This window comes from Apodemus sylvaticus, chromosome 2, assembly GCF_947179515.1.
Source record: "Apodemus sylvaticus chromosome 2, mApoSyl1.1, whole genome shotgun sequence".
In the NCBI taxonomy this organism is placed as follows: domain Eukaryota; kingdom Metazoa; phylum Chordata; class Mammalia; order Rodentia; family Muridae; genus Apodemus; species Apodemus sylvaticus.
In genome coordinates, this window is record NC_067473.1 from 187,045,063 (window position 1) to 187,064,248 (window position 19,186).

At 42.0% G+C, this 19,186-nt stretch overlaps 1 protein-coding gene across 3 annotated transcripts in view; it reads right to left on the minus strand.

The window, feature by feature from the left end:
- Ipo8 (importin 8) overlaps positions 1-19,107 on the minus strand; it is a 68,290-nt gene extending 49,183 nt beyond the window's left edge. Inside the window, exons 1-5 of one of the 3 annotated variants that reach the window (XM_052175342.1) lie at positions 18,716-19,107; positions 10,921-11,002; positions 7,859-8,015; positions 3,908-4,066; positions 2,090-2,246 (exon numbers count right to left, since the gene is read on the minus strand). In XM_052175342.1, coding sequence (XP_052031302.1) covers positions 2,090-2,246; positions 3,908-4,066; positions 7,859-8,015; positions 10,921-11,002; positions 18,716-18,799 — 639 coding nt within the window. In that variant the 5' untranslated portion in view covers positions 18,800-19,107. The remainder of the gene's footprint in view (positions 1-2,089; positions 2,247-3,907; positions 4,067-7,858; positions 8,016-10,920; positions 11,003-18,715) is intronic. The other 2 variants (XM_052175341.1, XM_052175343.1) reach the window with 2 other exon arrangements.
- Between the last annotated feature and the right edge of the window lie 79 nt (positions 19,108-19,186).

The window sequence follows — 19,186 nt, forward strand, 5'->3', positions numbered from 1 at the left end:
GCAGAAAGTAGTGATTCCTGTAGTATGTGTGAAAGCCTCTACACAGCTTGCTAAATCAGTTTTTTTAATTTTGCCTCAACATAGATGCACATTTCTGTACTAATAAATAACAGATTACCAAAAACAGTTAAAAGATGTTAGAATGGTTCATCTTCTGGTTTTGTTTTGTTTTTTATGTGTTTGAGAGCTTGTTCTTCCTGTGTTAGTTAGCCAAGTATATAAAGAATCCACAGAAAACTCATGTCCCTGGCCCTCATGTTACTGACCAGTAGGAAAGGCTAGTCTAGCCCCAAATACACAGGCTATTATGTTGTTATGATGTACCAGGGCAAATAGCCCTGCTGAGGGAGATCTTTAATACTAACTCTAGAAGAGAGCCCATGCAGCTTTCTTGCCAAAAACTTCAGACAATGTAAAAGAATATATTTCTCTGATAGTCTACTGTCTTCTCTTTTGTGAGATCTGCTTCCTTCCCAAAAAAAAGAAGAAGAAGAAGAATTAAGAAATATCTGCCTTCAACTGCCTTTATTAAAAGCTTATGAAACCAGGTGAGGTGGTTAATCCCAGAATTCAGGAAAAGGCAAGCAGAACTCTGTAAGAAGCCAGCCTGGTATACACAGTGAACTCTAGGACAGTCAGAAGTGAACAGAGAGACCAGCCTCAAAAAGCCAAATTAAATGTGTGTGTGTGTGTGTGTGTGTGTGTGTGTGTGTAGTATATATGTATGTATGTATATATGTGTATGTGCATATACGTATATGTGTATGTATACACACACACATACACACACATATATGAATGAATGACAGGAGAATATAACTCCAACTGTGTACTGCAGTGATACTAAAACAGTCCAAAGATGCCCAAGTCAAAATGAAGGGCATATCCCAGCTCTCCTGCCTCCCTAGCTCAAACAAACCAAACACAGAGCTTTAATCTATTCACATTTAGACGGACCCCAATTCTTCTTCCTAGGTTGAAATCATTTACTCAAGTTTTTCAAGTAATTAATGTCAAATATTTTCAAATTTTAAAGGCTTTCCAGCCCTATCTTCTAATTATTTTTTAAATTACCATAGTAGTAGCCCTTATAGCTTAAATCAAAGAAAATGTGTAGATGACATAAAAGCCATGTGCACACAGAGAAACACGAGAGAAGCCAGGGAAAGTTAAATACACGCTGATCTCTCCAAAGGGAGAAGATATCTAGCTGGTTTTCCTGGAATGCTGGGGAAAATGTAGTTTATAGTCTGGTGATCTTTTGCTACCTATTGGTCCAGGCTCTGTCCATAACTCCCAGAACATTATGTTGTTTATCCCAGACTTTTTCCCCTTTAAACCTTGAGCTTTACTTCCAGGCCATGAAACTCATTCTTGTGAGACATATCATCTGCACAACAGCCTGAGTGATTTCTGTGTTATCTTAGGGCCAGGCATTGTTTACCTTGATGAAGTCTCATGAGTACTTTGTAAAAATGTAAACATGCCTTAAGCTTTGTCATACTCATGGGCCTTAATTAATTGCTATCTGAAAACTCTTTCCAAAAGTGTGCTGTGCTTAAATATAAAGTAAAATGATCTGGGTCAGACGCCAAAAGTCTTAGCCTAGCACTGGTCACCAAAATCAGGCTAACCTGGGTTTCACTCTTACCACCTCCTGCCAGTATTTCCCTGCCTACTATGGAGCCTACAGGGACCTTGCTCCACAAGAGCTACTAAATCTGTGTTAGCTTAACTTTGGCTGAAGAAGAGAAAAGGTCATCAATGTGATCTCCCATTAAGAGGGGCTCTATTTGTTTCCTCTCCTCCTATAATCACAGCCAACCAGCAAGCAGGGCACCTTGAATCTAAACTCGAGTTTTAGGTCAAACAACACCTGGGGTTCTTTATAACTTGGGCTTTACACCAAGAAAGACAGCACACAGACACCAAACTGAACTTCAGATGCCCAGTGATCATGGCTAAAGTAAATTTCTGTGAGCCTGATTCTCCTAAGGTAAAAATATGATTCTAAATAATGACCGATGCTTCTACAGGGTACACACAAATACAAGGTTCCTCCGTGTTCGTCTTCTGCAGTCACACCGACCTGAATGAGAGCATAGAAGATTTTCAGAATCTGTTTCTGCAGCAACACAGAGTAATGGGAGGCATCCGGAAGCAGCTGCAGGATTTGCTGCTGGATTCTAGGCAGAAATATCTGCATGGCTGCCAGGAGAGGCTCTCTCTCTTCTGCTTTCTTATATCTGCATGAGCGAAGACAGAGAATAAGAAGGTGATGATTTCTCCTTCCCAGTGAGCTATAAACACTGAGTGAAAAAGACTTGGTAACCATACAAATCAGAAGATAATGAAACAAGGGCTTAAATTTCCTACGCAGTTGTTGCAATGAAGTTGGAAGGAACTCTGAAAGGATAAAGTCTTGTTTCAGGTGGCCTTGTCCTTTGAACAAGGTTTGGACTAGTTTAAGAGTCCAACAATGAACAACTGCAATCCCAGTTCTCAGAAGCTAAGATAGGGGATCCCGATTTCAAGGCTAGCCTGAACTTACAAAGCAAAATCTGTGTGAAAATGCCAAGGACTAGGGATGTGACTCATGAAAAAGGCCCTGGGTTGGTTTTGTTATGCAGTAATGGGAAGGGAGGGAGGGAGGGAGGGAGGTAGGCTCGGTCAATCCAAGACTATTTAGTAATTTTATATGGAATTTTTTTTAGTATTTAACTTAACTCTCATCAAACCATAATTCATCCTATAAAATGAAAGCTGATCTGCTGCTAGCTTAGACACATCATACTGTAGGATAATAACATGGAGAAAATGTTCTCATATCACCCTTCACTGAGCGTAAATATACTTTACAAGCCTGGGTGTTCTCAGTTCCCTTGTATGGCTGCCAATCTAAAATTATTTTATAAATAGAAATTCTGTAAAACTCTCTAAACTATCATCCTTTTTTGTTATTTATTTAAATTTATTTACATTTCAAGTGTTATCCCCTTACCTGGTCTCCCCCTCTCCCAGAAACCCCCTATTGCCATCCTCCCTCCCTGTCTCTATGGGGGTGTTCCCACTGACTCCCTACTCCCCGCCCTTGATTCCCCTACACTGGGACATCTTTTATAGGACCAAGGACCTCTCCTCCCATTGATGCCTGACAAGGCCATCCTCTGATGCATATGCAGCCAGAGCCATGTGTACTCCTTGGTTGGTGGCTTAGTCCCTGGGAGCTCTGGGGGATCTTGTTAGTTGATATTGTTGTTCTTTGTATGGGGTTACAAACCCCCCCCCCCCACTCAGTACAATGGTTGGCTGTGAGCATCGACTCTGTAAGGCTCTGGCAGGGCTTCTTAGGAGACAGCCATATCTGGGTCCTTTCAGCAAGCCTTTCTTAGCATCCACAATAGTGTCGGACTAAACTATCATCTTAAAGAACAAAACTACACGGGCTGTGATCTCAGCACTCAGAAGGCCGAGGCAGGAGGATGGCTGTGAGTTCAAGGCCAAGTTGATCTACCAAATGATACTGTCTCAAAACAAAGGAAAACTACAGGACTGCATGAACAAAAGCAGCATTCATCTTAAAACCCAAAAAACACCAATATTAACTCTTGTACCTCACCAGCAACTTTCATGGAAATGTCTCAAAGAGCTTTTACATTTCCTACCTTTTCTCATCAGAGAAATATCTGATTTCTGTATCCGAGGTATATCTACAGCAGCAGCTAAAAGGACGTACCACCATTCACTGCCTCAGAAATCAGCAGTGTACACCAGAACCAGAAAACCTGAGTGCCACCAACACACCGTTTGTCTTGGCATTCTCCACTATGAACTGATTTTGCAGAATGCTCTTCCGAGCCTGATGCCCCAGGACACTGGCCCTCTTTGCTAGTGGGAATGAACTTACTCATAGGTCTTCACCAGCTGATACAAGCACAGTAAACTGCCGAGCCAGTTCCCACTGTTGGGTGACTGCAAGTAGTAGTCTATCTTGTCGGCCACAGCAGGCCAATGACCAGGAAAATCGTGTCTGATGATGACTCGGAGACACATCGTCAACTGGACTCTGTGAGGTGGGAAAGAAAATGTGCAAGGTCAAGCAGTTAAGAGAATCATCTCCCAAAGAACTACAATATTGTTATAATGTTCTCCAACGTTCTTTACACTTCTTATATACCTACAGTCAGGCACCACTGAGCACGGATAACATTGAAAAATGTATCATCAGCACGTTCAAATCTGTGTGAACACTAGAGTGTACCTTTATAACCTAGGATGCTCATCTAGTTACATCCAAGGAGATGTAATCACATGGGACACCACTGTGTACATTGTGAATGTATGCAGCAAAAGACTGCATACATGTGGCCATGATGTGAGAAAAAGTGATCCTGTTAAAGACCTTCTCGGTAACACAATTTACAGAAAATAAACAGAATGGGGGAAACCCTCAAATAAATGAAACCTCTGTCTTACCCTAAAGGTATTTTAGTGGGCCCTGCACCTCACCTGGGTAGCACAGTATATCTGGCCCCAGCGGTGGGTGTGAGGTGAGCTAACCATGAGAGTATGAGCACAAGAGAGCTGTCCCTGCCGCTCATCTGCCATGTGGAGGTGTGGGGGTGATACCTGCCCTCTCACCCTCACCCCTCATCACCTGCAGCAGTCAGTAGAGCTGTCCCTGGGGTTGAGAGAGCAGAAGATCTGTCCCTGCCCCCTCACCAGCTGCAGCACTCAAGAGAGCAGGCCCTGCACCTTGCCTGGACACCACAGTGGAGCTAGCCCAGCCCCTCGCTAGCTGCAGTACAGGGAAACTGGGCCCTACACCTTAACTGGGAAGCACAGTAGTAGAGCTGGCTCTTGTGGCATAGGTGCAGGTGAGCCATGGGCACTGAGGGCATGAGAGCGGGAGAGCTGACCCTGCCCTTTGCCAGCTGCGGCACTGGATGAACTAGCTAGGGCGAGTGCTGGAGAGCTCACCCTGGTACTGTGGGTACAGGAGAGTTGGCGGCTGACCAACTCAGCTACCACCTAGCCCCAGATGCAGGACTTTGGGTTGGCTCACCCCAACATCTACCTCACCTGTGAGATGCAGAAGCATGTGAACAGACCAGTCCTACAATCCCAAACCTGCCGGATCTCCATGACACAGGGCCACAAGAGGAGTAGTCCTGGCGAGGATCTAGTATTGATGGTGAAGCAGAGGCCAGAGGCCTTGAACCAAACCAATGACTCATTGCAGTGAACATTTACAAGTAATGATGTGTGAACAGGAGGGTCTACTGTGGGACACACTGTGACACATTACAGCTTCCATGAGGAGATTTTTTTTAAAGTTTTTGTTTGTCTTTTTTCATTTTCTTTGTGGGGATACAAAGGCAGAGGGCAGATATGAAGGTACGTGGTGTGAAAATCACAAAGAATCAATAAAAAGTTAAAAAATAAATCTTAAAGGACTGTCAGCCGGGCGGTGGTGGCGCATGCCTGTAATCCCAGCACTCTGGGAGGCAGAGGTGGATTTCTGAGTTCGAGGCCAGCCTGGTCTACAGAGTGAGTTCCGGGACAGCCAGGACTACACAGAGAAACCCTGTCTTGAAAAAAACCAAAAAAAAAAAGAAAAGAAAAGAAAAGCCTGTCAAAAATTTCATAGTATACAGCAAATCTACCTCAACTCTGTAAAAATTCTTACTTGTTTTATTTTATATTTGAGTCTTCATATCCAGAAGGAGCAGCATATATAGAGTCCTGGCTTTGATCTACAGCACACAGAAAGAGAGAAACAGAAAGAGAGAGAAAGAGATAGACAAAGAGAAAGACAGAGACAGAGACAAATAGGCACATAGAGAAAAGGGATAATAACATAGATTATGTATGCACATGCAGATAAATGATGCATACACACAGAAATATATACAGAGATATGCCAACACATAGATGATGATAGATGATAAATATGTACACATACGTACAAATATAGATATATAGGCAGACAGATACACATGTAACTACCAAATGGGCAAGCTTAGGGCTGGTGTGTGGTTCATTGGTACAGCACCTTTCTGAGTATAAGATGCATGTGTGTGTGTATACATACACACACATAGGTCAACTGATAAACCTAGTTTTCATCAGTTAAGAGAGAGACAGTATGGTACATTGTACCCATGAAAATACACACTAATTCTTATACAATGAATATGGATTTACTAGATGATTTCTGAAAATAGGAAACTGAAGAACCATTGCCAAAGAAATAAGTGGGGGAAGAAAGCAACAAAAGAAATAAAACAGAAAAAGAAGAGCATGTAAGATGCTATACCCCAGCATTTAGTACAGTCACTACTTCTTCAGCGGGATCTAATCTGTAACTAAGATTGGAAAGAAAACAACGAGGAAGCGAAAATGTCCCTTCTACAAATCACCACCATGTATGTCCTCATGAGGTCATTTGATCAGAGAATTAACATGGCAAAATTAGAATTCCAAATTGTAATTTTTGCTGAGCTGTTTATTTGTGAGGATGCTTTATGTAGCCCAGACTGGCAATCTCCAATGCGATAAGCAGCTGATGACCTTAAACTTCTGATGCTCCTGCTTCTATGTCCCAAGTATTGGGATTCACACATGTACCACTACACCCCACTATTGTATGCAGTGCTAGGAACTGAACCCAAGGTCTCACGCATGCTAGGAAATCAGTCTACCAAATGAGCTACATCCTTAGTCCCAGGATTCCAAATGGTGAAAAATAAATACGAAACTAGTATTCAGTTGAATATTCAACAACTTAGATCTACAAACAACTGAAAACAAAAATCAAGCTGCATATTGTACCTTCCTTACAGTACTGCAATACTTTTAAACAAAATTAGACAAGATAAAGCAAAGTCTTCAAGGATACTTAGGACATGAGAGGAGCAATATCACAGAAGACTGTCTCATAAAAAAACAGGGATTTCTTGTCTACTACTAGCAGCTGTTCCTTTACACAACACAGTCATAAAGTACAGCTAAAACTTTTCACTTTTTAGGATTTCATCTTAAGATGGGCCTCATGGTCCATTTCTCAGTTCAAGCCAAGTGCAATATTGGCAGGGGGCACTACCCCTGTGTGCTGCTTTAGAACCAACAGGAGAACCAGGAGATTGGGAGACACATCTTCACAGATGAACAGACAATGGTTTTGAAAGGTTCCTGGGACACAACTGGCATATGGGGAACCAGTGAGAATAAAGATGCTCTTCTTGAGTACAACTGTGTTCTCCTAGCTATCAAAAACAACTGTTCAATAATTCAGCTTGCTTTTCCTGTTACCACCCCACTCAAACTTCCATTCTTTTCCTGTTTTCATCACAGTTGCACTTAATAACTGATATTAAACTATCTCGTCCCCACCACTGTTTCATCCCTTGCCCCTCCCCTTCCATTTGCAAAGGAAATCTCATTACTGGCTCATATGTTTAAGTAAATTTGTTTCTATTCCACGATTGCAAAATTCATTAGACAGCTATGCTGTCTAATATATAGAACCACAAATGCATTTTCTGGGCTGGAAGCATAGTTTGGTTGGTAAAAACTTGCCCAGAATACAAGAGGTCCTCGGTTTAAGCACAGCTCTACATTCATCAATCATAGGAGTATACAGCTGTAATCTCAGCAACTGGGAATGGAGACAGAAGACTAGAAATCCAAGGCCAATCTTGGCCACACAGTACACTTGAGACTAGCCTGGGATATATGAGACCTGACTCCAAAAAAATAAAAAATACATACAGACAAACAAAGCTGAAGAGTACACCCAGTAGTCCCAGGCAAGGCCAAATGCCTCCTCAGAGCACACAAACAGGGTGTGGCCTACCTCACCAGATCTGGAGACCGAATTATCCCTTCCACGATGTTGTCCCGGATCTGCTGCCGGTCATTCTCATGGATATTGAATGGAAATATCACTTCTCCTGGTGGAGGCTCCCTATCTGGCCAGTATTGTGTCACCATGTTCTTCAGGTAGATGGCAGCTGAGAAAAAACAGATGTGTTAGACTCAGCCTTACAACTCAGCCATGTGCAATACAATGCCCACCCAAGATAGAAAACCTTACAGGTGCAAAGTTCCCCAACTTAAGAAGGGGAGGTGGGAAGAATTTAAGAATTTTATATGGGAGTTCAACAGGAACATCCCACCAAGCTGGAGGACATCCTTGAGTGATCATAAACATGATCTTAGAATCATGCTCATGTTTTCGGATTGAGCACAAACACGGTGTCATCAGGAAATGTCCCTTTTCTCAAACCTAACAGTAAGCTGCTGTCTGCTGCTGATCCTGTCCCCTGTCACCCTAACCATTCAGGAGTATTTGTGCCCTTATAGCATTGGTAATTTCATTTAATCCTTTAGTATTTATAATTCATAAGTAGACATCCACTCTCAAATATGTTTGGAAAAAATCTCAAGAAATCTGTGTCTCTATCTATCAAAAATATATAAATCAATTACTTTGTTTCTACTATTTTCAGCATTCGACAAAAAGACATTTGGAAGAAGTTAGCTGAATTACTGCTATAAGACTGCTTTATTTTGTTTGGTGTGTGTTTGTGGTATGTGCATATATGCATATTCACATGTGTGTGGGCGCATGTGAGGGAGAAGGGACTGTGTGTGCACATGCATGAATGTAGATGCCCAGAGTTTCTTCTTGATCACTATCAACTTATTTACTAAGGCAGGGGTTGAACTGGATGTGGAGGTCACCAACTCTGAGCTAGTCACCTTGCTCTAAGAACCCATCATAGCCTTTCAAGTGATGGGACCAGAACACAGATCCTCACCCTTGCAAGTAAAGCATTTCATCCACTGAGCTGGCTTCCCAGGGTATTAAGAGATATGGCCTAGACATGATGATGCACAGCCCTAACCCTAGCACATCGGGAAGACAGAAAGACTGCTTCAAGTCTAAAGCCAATCTGAGTTATATAATCAATTCAAAGTAGAGATCTTGTCTCAAAGAAAGAAAAAAGAAAGAATATGAAGCTTTTTAACCATTCCGGTTTAACACTTAGTGTAAACATGTATTCTCAAATGAGTATAAAGATAGACATGTTTCTGAAGAGCACCCCAACTTTCTCTCTCCTTTCTGGCCCCAGCAATTTTACTATAAGTTAAACATGGATAATAAAAGCATTTCACCATTGAAAAATACGTTTTCTGTATTAGTTAAAATGTGACCAAAATTTAACTAAATTATGAACTTGATATCCTATAAGCCCTCTTTCATACATTTTGATGTACTTAGGATTTCAATGTGTTTGAGTAAAAAAAAAAAAAAAAAAAAAACCCTTACAGTATGGTAAACATGCATATGTGTGGGAGTGTGTGTGTGTGTGTGTGTGTGCGCGCTTTAAAAGGCTTTTTAATTTAAACCAGGCTATGAACTAAGTATCTCATTTACCTCAGTACAATTATTCTATTCTATAATGTGATTGGGTAAGACTAATCATGCAATAATAGAAAAAGCTAGACAGGGTAGTACATGCCTATAAGCCCAGAACTTGAAAGGCAGAGACAGAAAAATCAAAAACAACCTAGAGTATACGTAGGGAATAAGGAAGGAAGATACACATTATAGAAGTGTATTAAGTGTATTATCCCACGGACATACAAATAAGTTTCATATTTAAAACAAAACATCTAATTGCTGGTACTATTAAAAAGAAAAAGAAAGGGAGGGAGGGAAAGAAGGAGGGAGGAAAGGTGGGAGGGAGGGAGGGTGGGAGGGAGGGAAGAAGAAAAGGAAGGAAAGGAAGGAAAGGAAGGAAAGGAAGGAAAGGAAGGAAGGAAAGGAAAGGAAGGGAAGGGAAGGGAAGGGAAGGGAAAGGAAGGGAAGGGAAGAGAAGGAAGGAGAGAAAAAGTCCTAGTCCCCATTCAAACATTCAAAATTGAATGGTGGTATCACACACCTTTAATCCCAGCCCTGGGGAGGTAGAGGTAGACAGATTTCTGTTGAGTTTGAGGTCAAACTGGTCTACAGAGTGAATTCTAGGACAGCCAAGGCTATGGTACAGAGAAACCCTGTCTGGGGGGGGGGGGGGGGGGGGGGGGGGAAAGTCCAAGCAATACACTACATCTGTGAGTTGACACAAATGTCACTAGAATTCAAATCTATAAATCTGTGGTCTTAATCTAAGTGACCTATGCTACTGGGATCATAACAAATTAGGGAGATAAATTATTAAAAGTAGAAGAGCAAAATGGAAAACAGAAATGTTAGAGAGGCAAGGAACTAATGGATGGATGGATGGATGAAAGCAAAGAGAGTAAAATAACCAAAACAAAAACAAAAAACAAAAAATCTAGGCTATCTGTGAGAACTCCGTATCTACCACTAATATTTTCCAAGAGAAAAGAAAGTATTCTTATGTCTTAAAAGTATTTCATGTATTCTTCCTAATTTTTTCAAGAGACTTTTAGATACATATTTTTAAATTATATTTTTTATTCCTTGAATGTTACATACATTTAGATAATGTACATCAATCATATCAATCCACCACTACCTCCCTTCAACTCCCCTAGTGATCCCTATGGTATATCCATCCAATCTTCATTTCCTCTTTATTTTTTATTGTTATTATTAATAGCCCTGAGTCAAATTAGTGATGCCCTACGAAGCTGGGTGTGTGGCCACCCACTGAGGCATGAGCTACTTACCAGCAGCCACATCACCAAAGAGGAGTGACTCTCTCCTTCAGCAGCGAGCAGCGAGCAGCTGCCAGCAGCTCTTCCAATAGGGGTCGGGGCCTTAAGGGTCCTTACTGGATCAGTACTGGAATTTTAGCTGTCACATTCTTATACAGGTCTTATACAGTACATTGTAACTATTTAGATTTAAAATAGAACACTCATTGACTTGAAAATGCAACTTACCTGCCTGACGCACAGGGAACTCCACATTGTCAGAGACTATGATCCGAAGCAAGCTGGGGGCAAAATTAATAATCTTGTAGGACTGAAATTACAAAGAAATGCTTTGTAAAAAATGGGGCATTCTGAATAGCTACTAGCACCATTACAGATATATTACTGTCTAAATGAAAGAAAAACTTTTTTGTTTTATTTTTTGTTTTTGTTTGTTTGTTTGTTTGTTTGTTGTTTTGGGTTATTTTTCGAGTTAGGGTTTCTCTGTGTAGCCTGGAACTCCTTCTATAGATCAGGCTGATCTGAAACTCAGAAAATTGCCTGCCTCTGCCTCCCAAGTTCTGGAATTAAAGATGTGTGCCTCTACTGCCCAGCAGAAAGAAGGACTTTTAACATGAGATAAATTCTAAAGCAAAAGAAAGATTACGAAAATACTTTTAAGTTAAAAAATTCTTATAACTAATGAATAAAAATGTAAGTAGTTTTATGATGTTTGACATATATTCCCAAAATGCTCTCCAGAAAGTATTCTAGGTAACTCTCTAGACAGCAGCACATGAGTATTCATTCACCTACCACAAAAACCTGTGAAACCTTAAAACCTTATTACTATTTTAAATGATATGTTACTCAAAGTCCTTTCTGTTGACCATTTATTTCTTCTACAAATTTGTTATACCCTTTATCCTTTGAATGGGAAAGTTTCATTTTTTTTATTAATCAACTCTAGGAGATATTAACGGGTTTACAATCTCAACCTTTTATTTGACCTCTCTGGTAAGTCAATATTGTTACCTTAACAAGATCTAGAATCACCTGAGACAAGCCTCTGGGCATATTTGTGAATTTTCTTGCTATGTACTTTTGACAAACAGAAAACAAAACGTCATCTTCAGAAAACAGAAGCCCAACACAGATTATGTATTTAAAAAAAAAATTACAAGTGCTATAGAGAAAAGTTAGCCAAAAGAGGGACAGTGTGCCACGAATGGACAGCAGGGGACAGGCATTGTGAGTCAGTCTTCTCAATATCACTGTGCTTCAGGAATCCATGCTGATGACTTCCTGTTCATCCTGTACTCTCATGGACTGTTTACTCTAGGCACCAGTAAGATAGAACCCCATTTCTTCTGACTATATTTACATATGCATTTAGAATCATACCATCGGGCTGGTGAGATGGCTCAGTGGTTAAGAGCACCGACTGCTCTTCCAAACGTCCTGAGTTCAAATCCCAGCAACCACATGGTGGCTCACAACCATCCGTAATGAAGTCTGACACCCTCTTCTGGTGTGTCTAAAGACAGCTACAGTTTACTCACATATATAAAATAAATAAATATATTAGAATCATTCCATCTCCTCAGCCTAGCACATTCCTGGATCTCTGCCTGACCTCCCCACTTACAGGTGATTCCGCTAGGCTCCTCCCAGGACCTAGCAACCGCTTACATCATCACCTGTCACCAACACCTGCTGCCGCAGCCAGGTGTGGCATATAAAAGGACTAATCATCACCCTAGTTTTCTCTGCCCCCCACCTTCTCCTTTCTGCTCTTCTTTCTGTACTTCTCTGACTCTGGTTCTCTGCCCTCATGGCTCTTCTCCCGTTTGTCTGCCTCTACCCCTTACCTCCCTCCCCTTCCCCCAAATAAACCTCCTTTATATTAGATCTGTTGCATGGCAAGATTTCTCAGGAGGGCACCTTGGCATAGGCCCACCTGATGCACCCCACCCCCAGCCCCACCACATTAGATTTTGTAACACTGACATCCCCAGAAGTCTCATAAATTCTCAAGGAAGGAAACGAGTCCATTCAGTTTGACTTCTCCTGAGAGCCCATATGGGCAATGTCATCCTTTGAGACACAATTAGGTTAGTAATATTTTCTCTTTCTTTCCTTTTCTTCCTTTCTTCCTCATGTGTGTGTGTGTGTGTGTGTGTGTGTGTAGTCTATTCTATTTTTACATGAGTTCCAAAGATCAACCTCTGGTCATCAGGCTTGGAAGGCAAGCACCTTTACCCATGTAGCCATCTTGCCAGCCCTCTCAATATTTTTTTTATTGATCTATTTTATGTGTGTGTTTTTGCTTACACGTATGTCTGTGCACCATGTACATGCCTGGTCTCCACAGAAGTCAGAAGAGGGAGTCAGATTACCTGTAACTGGAATTACATATGGTTGTGATCCACCATGTGGGTGCTGGGAATTGAACTCGGGTCCTCTGGAAGAACATCCAAAACTCTTAAATGCTAATCTGTCTTCCCAGCCCAAACTCAATTGTTAGCTTGTTTCGTTTTTTTTAGAGACCGGGTTTCTCTGTGTAGCCCTAGCAGTAGTACAGTGCAGCTCACTCTATTGGCCAGGGTGGCCTTGAACTCAGAGCTCCGCCCACCTCTGCCTCCTGAATGCTGAAATTAAAGGCATGTGCCACCACTACTGTTCCAACCTAATTTTTTAAAACTTTTCCAGCTGGGTGTGGTGGTATATACACTTTAATCCCACCTCTCATGGTGCAGAAGTAGAGTTCCAAGCCAGGAGTGTAGTGGGTTGGTCTGATGCTACTTGTATTCAAATGCTAAGTTCTGCACCCTAAGATCTGGTTGTTCCAAGACAAGCAGATCCTCACGTATGCCGGCTTTTGTTATATAACACACACACACACACATGTGTTATCCATGACTGGTTAATAAAGATACCCACAGCCTGTAGCTGGGTAGAAGAAAGGCAGGCAGGGCTTTGAGTCCCAGTCTTGGGATCTGAGGCAGGGACCATGAGGGCAAGAGAGAAGGAAGAAGTCACCATGGGGTAGGTGGATCATGAGCACATGGCCTCGAGGGCTGGCCTGTTGGAGTAGAAGCTACCCAGAGGAAACATGGCAAACGATATCTCAGGGTTATTGCCTGGGAAGTAGCTTAGAGGGTTGATAAATCAGCTCTGCTCTAGTGCTTTAAGGCATAAAAGCATAAAAGTTTTGTGTCTTTTATTTGGGAACTAAATGCTTCTAAAGTGGGATAGAAACCCCCAAATAATATTTACCACAACTAAGGAGGTCTACTCTATCTCAAAAAAAAAAAGGGAGATAGATTACTTTATCAGTGAAACCACAAAAATTTTAAAGTAGTTTTTTTTAAAGCAGGTATGGGGATCTGGAGGGGATAGCAGTGGTTAACAGCACCTGCTGCTCTTCCAAAGCACCCAAGCTCAGTTCCCAATACCCACATCATGTGGCTCAGACACCCCTATCTTCAACTCCAGAGAATCTAAGTCATGTGCACATTTGGAAAAAGAAGAGACAGCTAAGCCATTAAGAGTGCTTGCTGCTCTTGCAGAGAACCTGAGTTCAGTTCCCAGCACCCATTAGGTGGCTCACAACTGCCTGCAGCTCCAGCTTCAAAAGGTCTGACTCCACAAGTCCAAAGGCCTCTGACCTCTGCAGTCACCTGCATTTATGTGTACATACCCACACACATTATTTATGTATATGTATGCTTAATTATGTATATAACTAAAAATAAATCTTTTAGCTGGCTATGGTGGCATATGCCTTTAATCCCAGCACTTGGAGGCAGAGAGTAGATCTCTGAATTCGAAATCACCAGGTCTACAGAGTGAAATTAACGCCAGCGTGGTCTACATAGCAAGTTCCAGACCAGCCAGAGCTACACAGTGAGACCTAGTCTAAAAAAAGAAAAGAAAAGAAAAGAAAAGAAAAGAAAAGAAAAGAAAAGAAAAGAAAAGAAAAGAAAAGAAAAGATGTGTTGTGGGCTGGTGAGATGGCTCATTGGGAAAGAACAATGGCTGCTCTTCCATATGTCTTCTGGTATGTAAGTATACATGCAGACAGAGCATTCGGATATTAAAAAAAATTAAATTAAAATAATTAAATTTAAAAGGTTTAAAAAAGCCAGGAGGATTTAGCACACACCTGAGAGGCAGAGAGAGATGGATCTCTGAATTAGAAATCAGCCTGATCTGCAGAGTGAAATTCCAGGACACACAGAGCTACACAGAGAAACCTTATCTCAAAATACCATTAAAAAAAAAAAAAAGTGATGTGTAGGTATAGTTTGGTTTTTGAAGACAGGGTTTCTCTGTATAGTCCTGGCTGTCTTGGAACTCACTTTGTAGACAGACCAGGCTGACCTCAAACTTACAGAGATCCGCCAGTCTCTGCCTCCAGAGTACTGGGATCACCTGGCTAAAAGATGTGTTTTTAACAGCTGTTTTTAACAGCTGTTTTTAACAGCTGTTTTTAACAGCTGTTTTTAATGGGGAAAATTTAAATATAGATTAAACTCAGTCTTCTACAACTTTGATACATTATTAAGACAATTTATAGCTTTTTGGATAGTGAAAGACCTTGTAGTAAATCAAAAATAAACATCTATATTTAATTCATAAAAACTGACTTCAGTTCTTTAAAACTCTTATATAGACACAAGACTATATAAGACACAAGTCTAAGTGTAGGCACTACACTTAGACTAATGCCGCTTATTAAAACTGTTGCCATTGGACACATTTCAGAGCTCCTATTTTGCAACTGTTGCAACTTCTGAAATTTTGACTTCTTGGCCTATGTTAATCTGGCAAGCTAAAACATTCAGGGCAAACACAGGTGTATTCAAATGCAATTTTCCTCACAAACAATCCCCCATCACTGATCCTCTTTGAGCTTCAAGTTTCTAATAAGATGATTCATTTATCAATGACTTCAGAGGTATACTTGCTTTGTATAAGTAAAACTTACTGAAAATAAACTGTTGTGTTGTTTACTTAGCTTCTATGTTTTATGAAAACTCATGCATTGCCAAGACGGGAGACTCCTGGTCTCTGACCCACTAGTCAGTCCCTCTAGTCCCCAGCTGGTGGGCTGGATGAAGCTTTTCTCAACTTGTTGTCCCCTCTACCTGCCCAATGCTTGGCCTGCCTCTCTTGTTTCAACAACCAGGTCTCCAGTAATGTCATCCTCAGAAAATGACTGTCCATCTCTTTATCCCAACACACTTATAGACTGCTCTCTACAGAACTCATAACCTGTCTCCCCAAAATAGCTCGTGAACTCCCCGAGCAGAGTCTCACACACCAATGCATAGAATACAACTCAGCAAATTTCTAAAAGCAAAGTTCCTTAAAGGGCAAAGAAAATAATAACTAAAGATACAGCTCAGTGCATGTCTCACAAATATCTTGGGCCTAATAAGCACCACTACAAAAAGATTTAAAAAAAAAAAATCCATGCACATCTGTACATACAGAAAATAGGGATTCCAGAACTTGGAAGTGAAAGTAAATGCCTTCAGGCTGGGAATAATTAGTTCAGAGGTAAACTGTTAACCAAGCATGAGCAAGACACTGGCTTCAATTCCTTATACCACCAAAAGATATAAAAAGCTAGGACACACTTACAATCCCAGCACCCACTAGGCTACATGGCAAGACACAAAGAGGTGGGGAAGGGAAAAGGAGGAAGAGATGTAAACATGCAAGAAAAAAAAAAAAAGATGGTGAGGGATGTAGCTCAGTTTTCAGAGTGCTTGCCTACCATCCCCAAAGCCCCAGGTTCCATACTCAGCAACACAAACTTCACAAAGTGATGCAGCCCTCAGAGTGAGAGACAGCTGTACAGTAAGGCAGAGGCAGCCCAAGCTACATGAGACTCCATTGGGAAGACAAATGCAAAAGAGCTAAGCTCTAATCTCATACAGTACATACCTATTCATTCATGCAAGCAAGGCAGGATGACACAGGGGGTGCTAAGGGACAAGCATGCAAAACCCAACGTCATATCTAGGTCTTCCACTTCAAGTATAAAAACGTATTGAAAGCCTATTACAATCCAAAGCACTATACCAGATATAAATGCTAAATGAATGACACAGCAATGTTATCTTGTTTGGGTTTGATTTTTATGGTACTGGAGATGAGCTTAGGGCCCCCCACTGTAAAACAAACTACAAGTAGCGAGGATCTTCTGACTAGAATCTGGATTAAAATAATATGAAGAGAACACAGGCTTGAACCTCTCCCGGTTCTGCAGACTTCAAATCTTTTCTGTTTCCATAATATCAACTGCACTCATGTGCTGACAAATCAGAAAAAAAATCAAGGTTAGGCTATGTCAGAAAGTATAGCAGGGCATCAAAGTTATGTTCCCTGTCAAATAGGCAGTCTCCCAGGGCACAGCAGCAGGTTGCAAGTCTAGCCCTTAAGGCATTTTTATTAACAAAACCCTGATGACTGTTACTCCAGACAGTATTCTAAAAAGCCTAGGACAGGTATGGACACTAAGTGTCTCTTATTGTGGGGTGACGGTCCTTTTCTTTTTGAGATGTCAAAGCATCCTTTTTGGCCATTCAATTCAACATAACCTTGTGTGGGTTAGGATTACAGGACTGAGCAGAGCTGGACATCATATAGGGCCTCAGGAATTCTTGGTTGAACACTCTACAACAGAGCCAGATGAATATTAACAGGTTCTCAAGTTTCCTTCTTACCTCTTGAGGATCCTGGATTCACGTGTGCCTCAAACGCCACAGACTATCAGTTAATAAATATTTCTCTTTCAAAGATTCAAAATATTGTTTAAAAAAAATCTCTACTAGGACAGACACACTGGCCAAGAAGTATCCTTATACTTTAGGGGGCACAGAATTGCCTGGGGAGCCACTTAAAATGCAAACTTGTCCCTATTCCCAGGTTTTCAGATTCTTTACATCAGGGATGAAGCCTGAAGCGCATAATTTGCATACCCAACGCTTCTCAAAGAAGCAGAGGCCACTGGCCTTAGTAACCCCTCAAGATCCACTAATTAAGGAATATCCCTTCACACTTGTAGCAAGCTCAATTGTCAAGCCATGTAAGTAGATTTTAATTAGTACATTTTAGTAAGATGATGTGCAGAACCAGAGTTTGTGATTATTACAGTTTGGAAGGTTGGGCCAGATGTGTTAACACACTTTCAATCCCAGCAGACTAGAGGCAGAGGCAGAAGCAACAGGCACATCTATGAGTTCCAAGCCAGTCTAAGGCAGAATTCTAAGTTAACCAGAACTACACAGTGAGACCCTGTCTCTGAAATGAAAGGAAAAGGAAAAAGAAAAGGAAGAGGAGGAGGAGGAGGAGGAGAAGGAGAAGGAGAAGAAGAGGGAGAAGAAGGAGAAGAAGGAGAAGGAGAAGAGGAGGAGGAGGAGGAGATGGAGAGCAGGGTTAGGACAAAAAAGACAAGAAATTTTGGGAATAATACTGAACAATGAATGTCTAGACTGCTTAGAAGAATGAAAAGTGGCTAAAGGAAAGTCACACGCATTTCAGCATTCGAAAGAAATGCCTCAAATATTGTATTACTGGCTAGACCAGTCTTTGAAAAGGTACATGGTACAAGGAAACCGCGTGCCCTTCCTAGAACTCTCTCGGACAGTACTGCCCAGTGCTCCAGCAATACTGTGCCATGATCTACCCTGCCACGGCCAGAAGCAGGCAAGGGGCAGGGTTTCCAACAGCAACACCTGAAAAGGGCGGGTCCGGAGAAAAGCTAGCTTAGCTTTGGTGAATTTTCCCACCGTGTCTCCACGTAAGAGCATTAAAGGAAAAGAAAACACACCCAAAGACCACTAGCAAAGGTTTCGTGGCTTCTTTGTCCTGTCCAAGAGGGCTAAGCTAGTGCACCAAGAAAGGAGAGAATGCCAACAGGTGCTCCAGTTGCTCCGCAGGGGTCCTGGTCTCAGGCTGGGGTTGGAGAAGAGAGGAAGAGAAGGGAGAAGAGTAGGAAAAAGAAGAAGAAGGGCAGCCCCTTGCTCACCTGGTTAAGCTCCGTCTCAGCTGCAATCCTCAGCTTTGGGTCGATAGTGCCCTTCAGCGCCTGGATGATCCGATTGAGGTCCATGTCCGCGGGCGGGAGCTCCGGTCCCAGAGCCAGCAGCAGGCCGGGTTGCAGCCGGGATGTCTCCTGGCCCCTTTCGGCCCCCTCCGCCACAGGGAACCACCTCAACCCCAACCCCTGCCGCTGCCACCACCGCCTGCAGCTACTTGCTGCGCCACTCTGACTCCGCGCCCCCTGTCCTCCCTCCTTCCCCCCCACAACTCTCTCTCCATTCACCTTTTACGACAGCCGGTGGGAGGTGGAAGAGGAAGCGGCGACTCCTTTACGGCTGCCTCTTCCCCTGGCGTGCTGCATTGACCGGCACCCGAGAAAGACGCCATGATGCTTGTCTCAGGAGTCGGCATTGCGAAGTTGTGCTTCTACAGGAAGTCGCTCTGGTTTGTTCCGCAC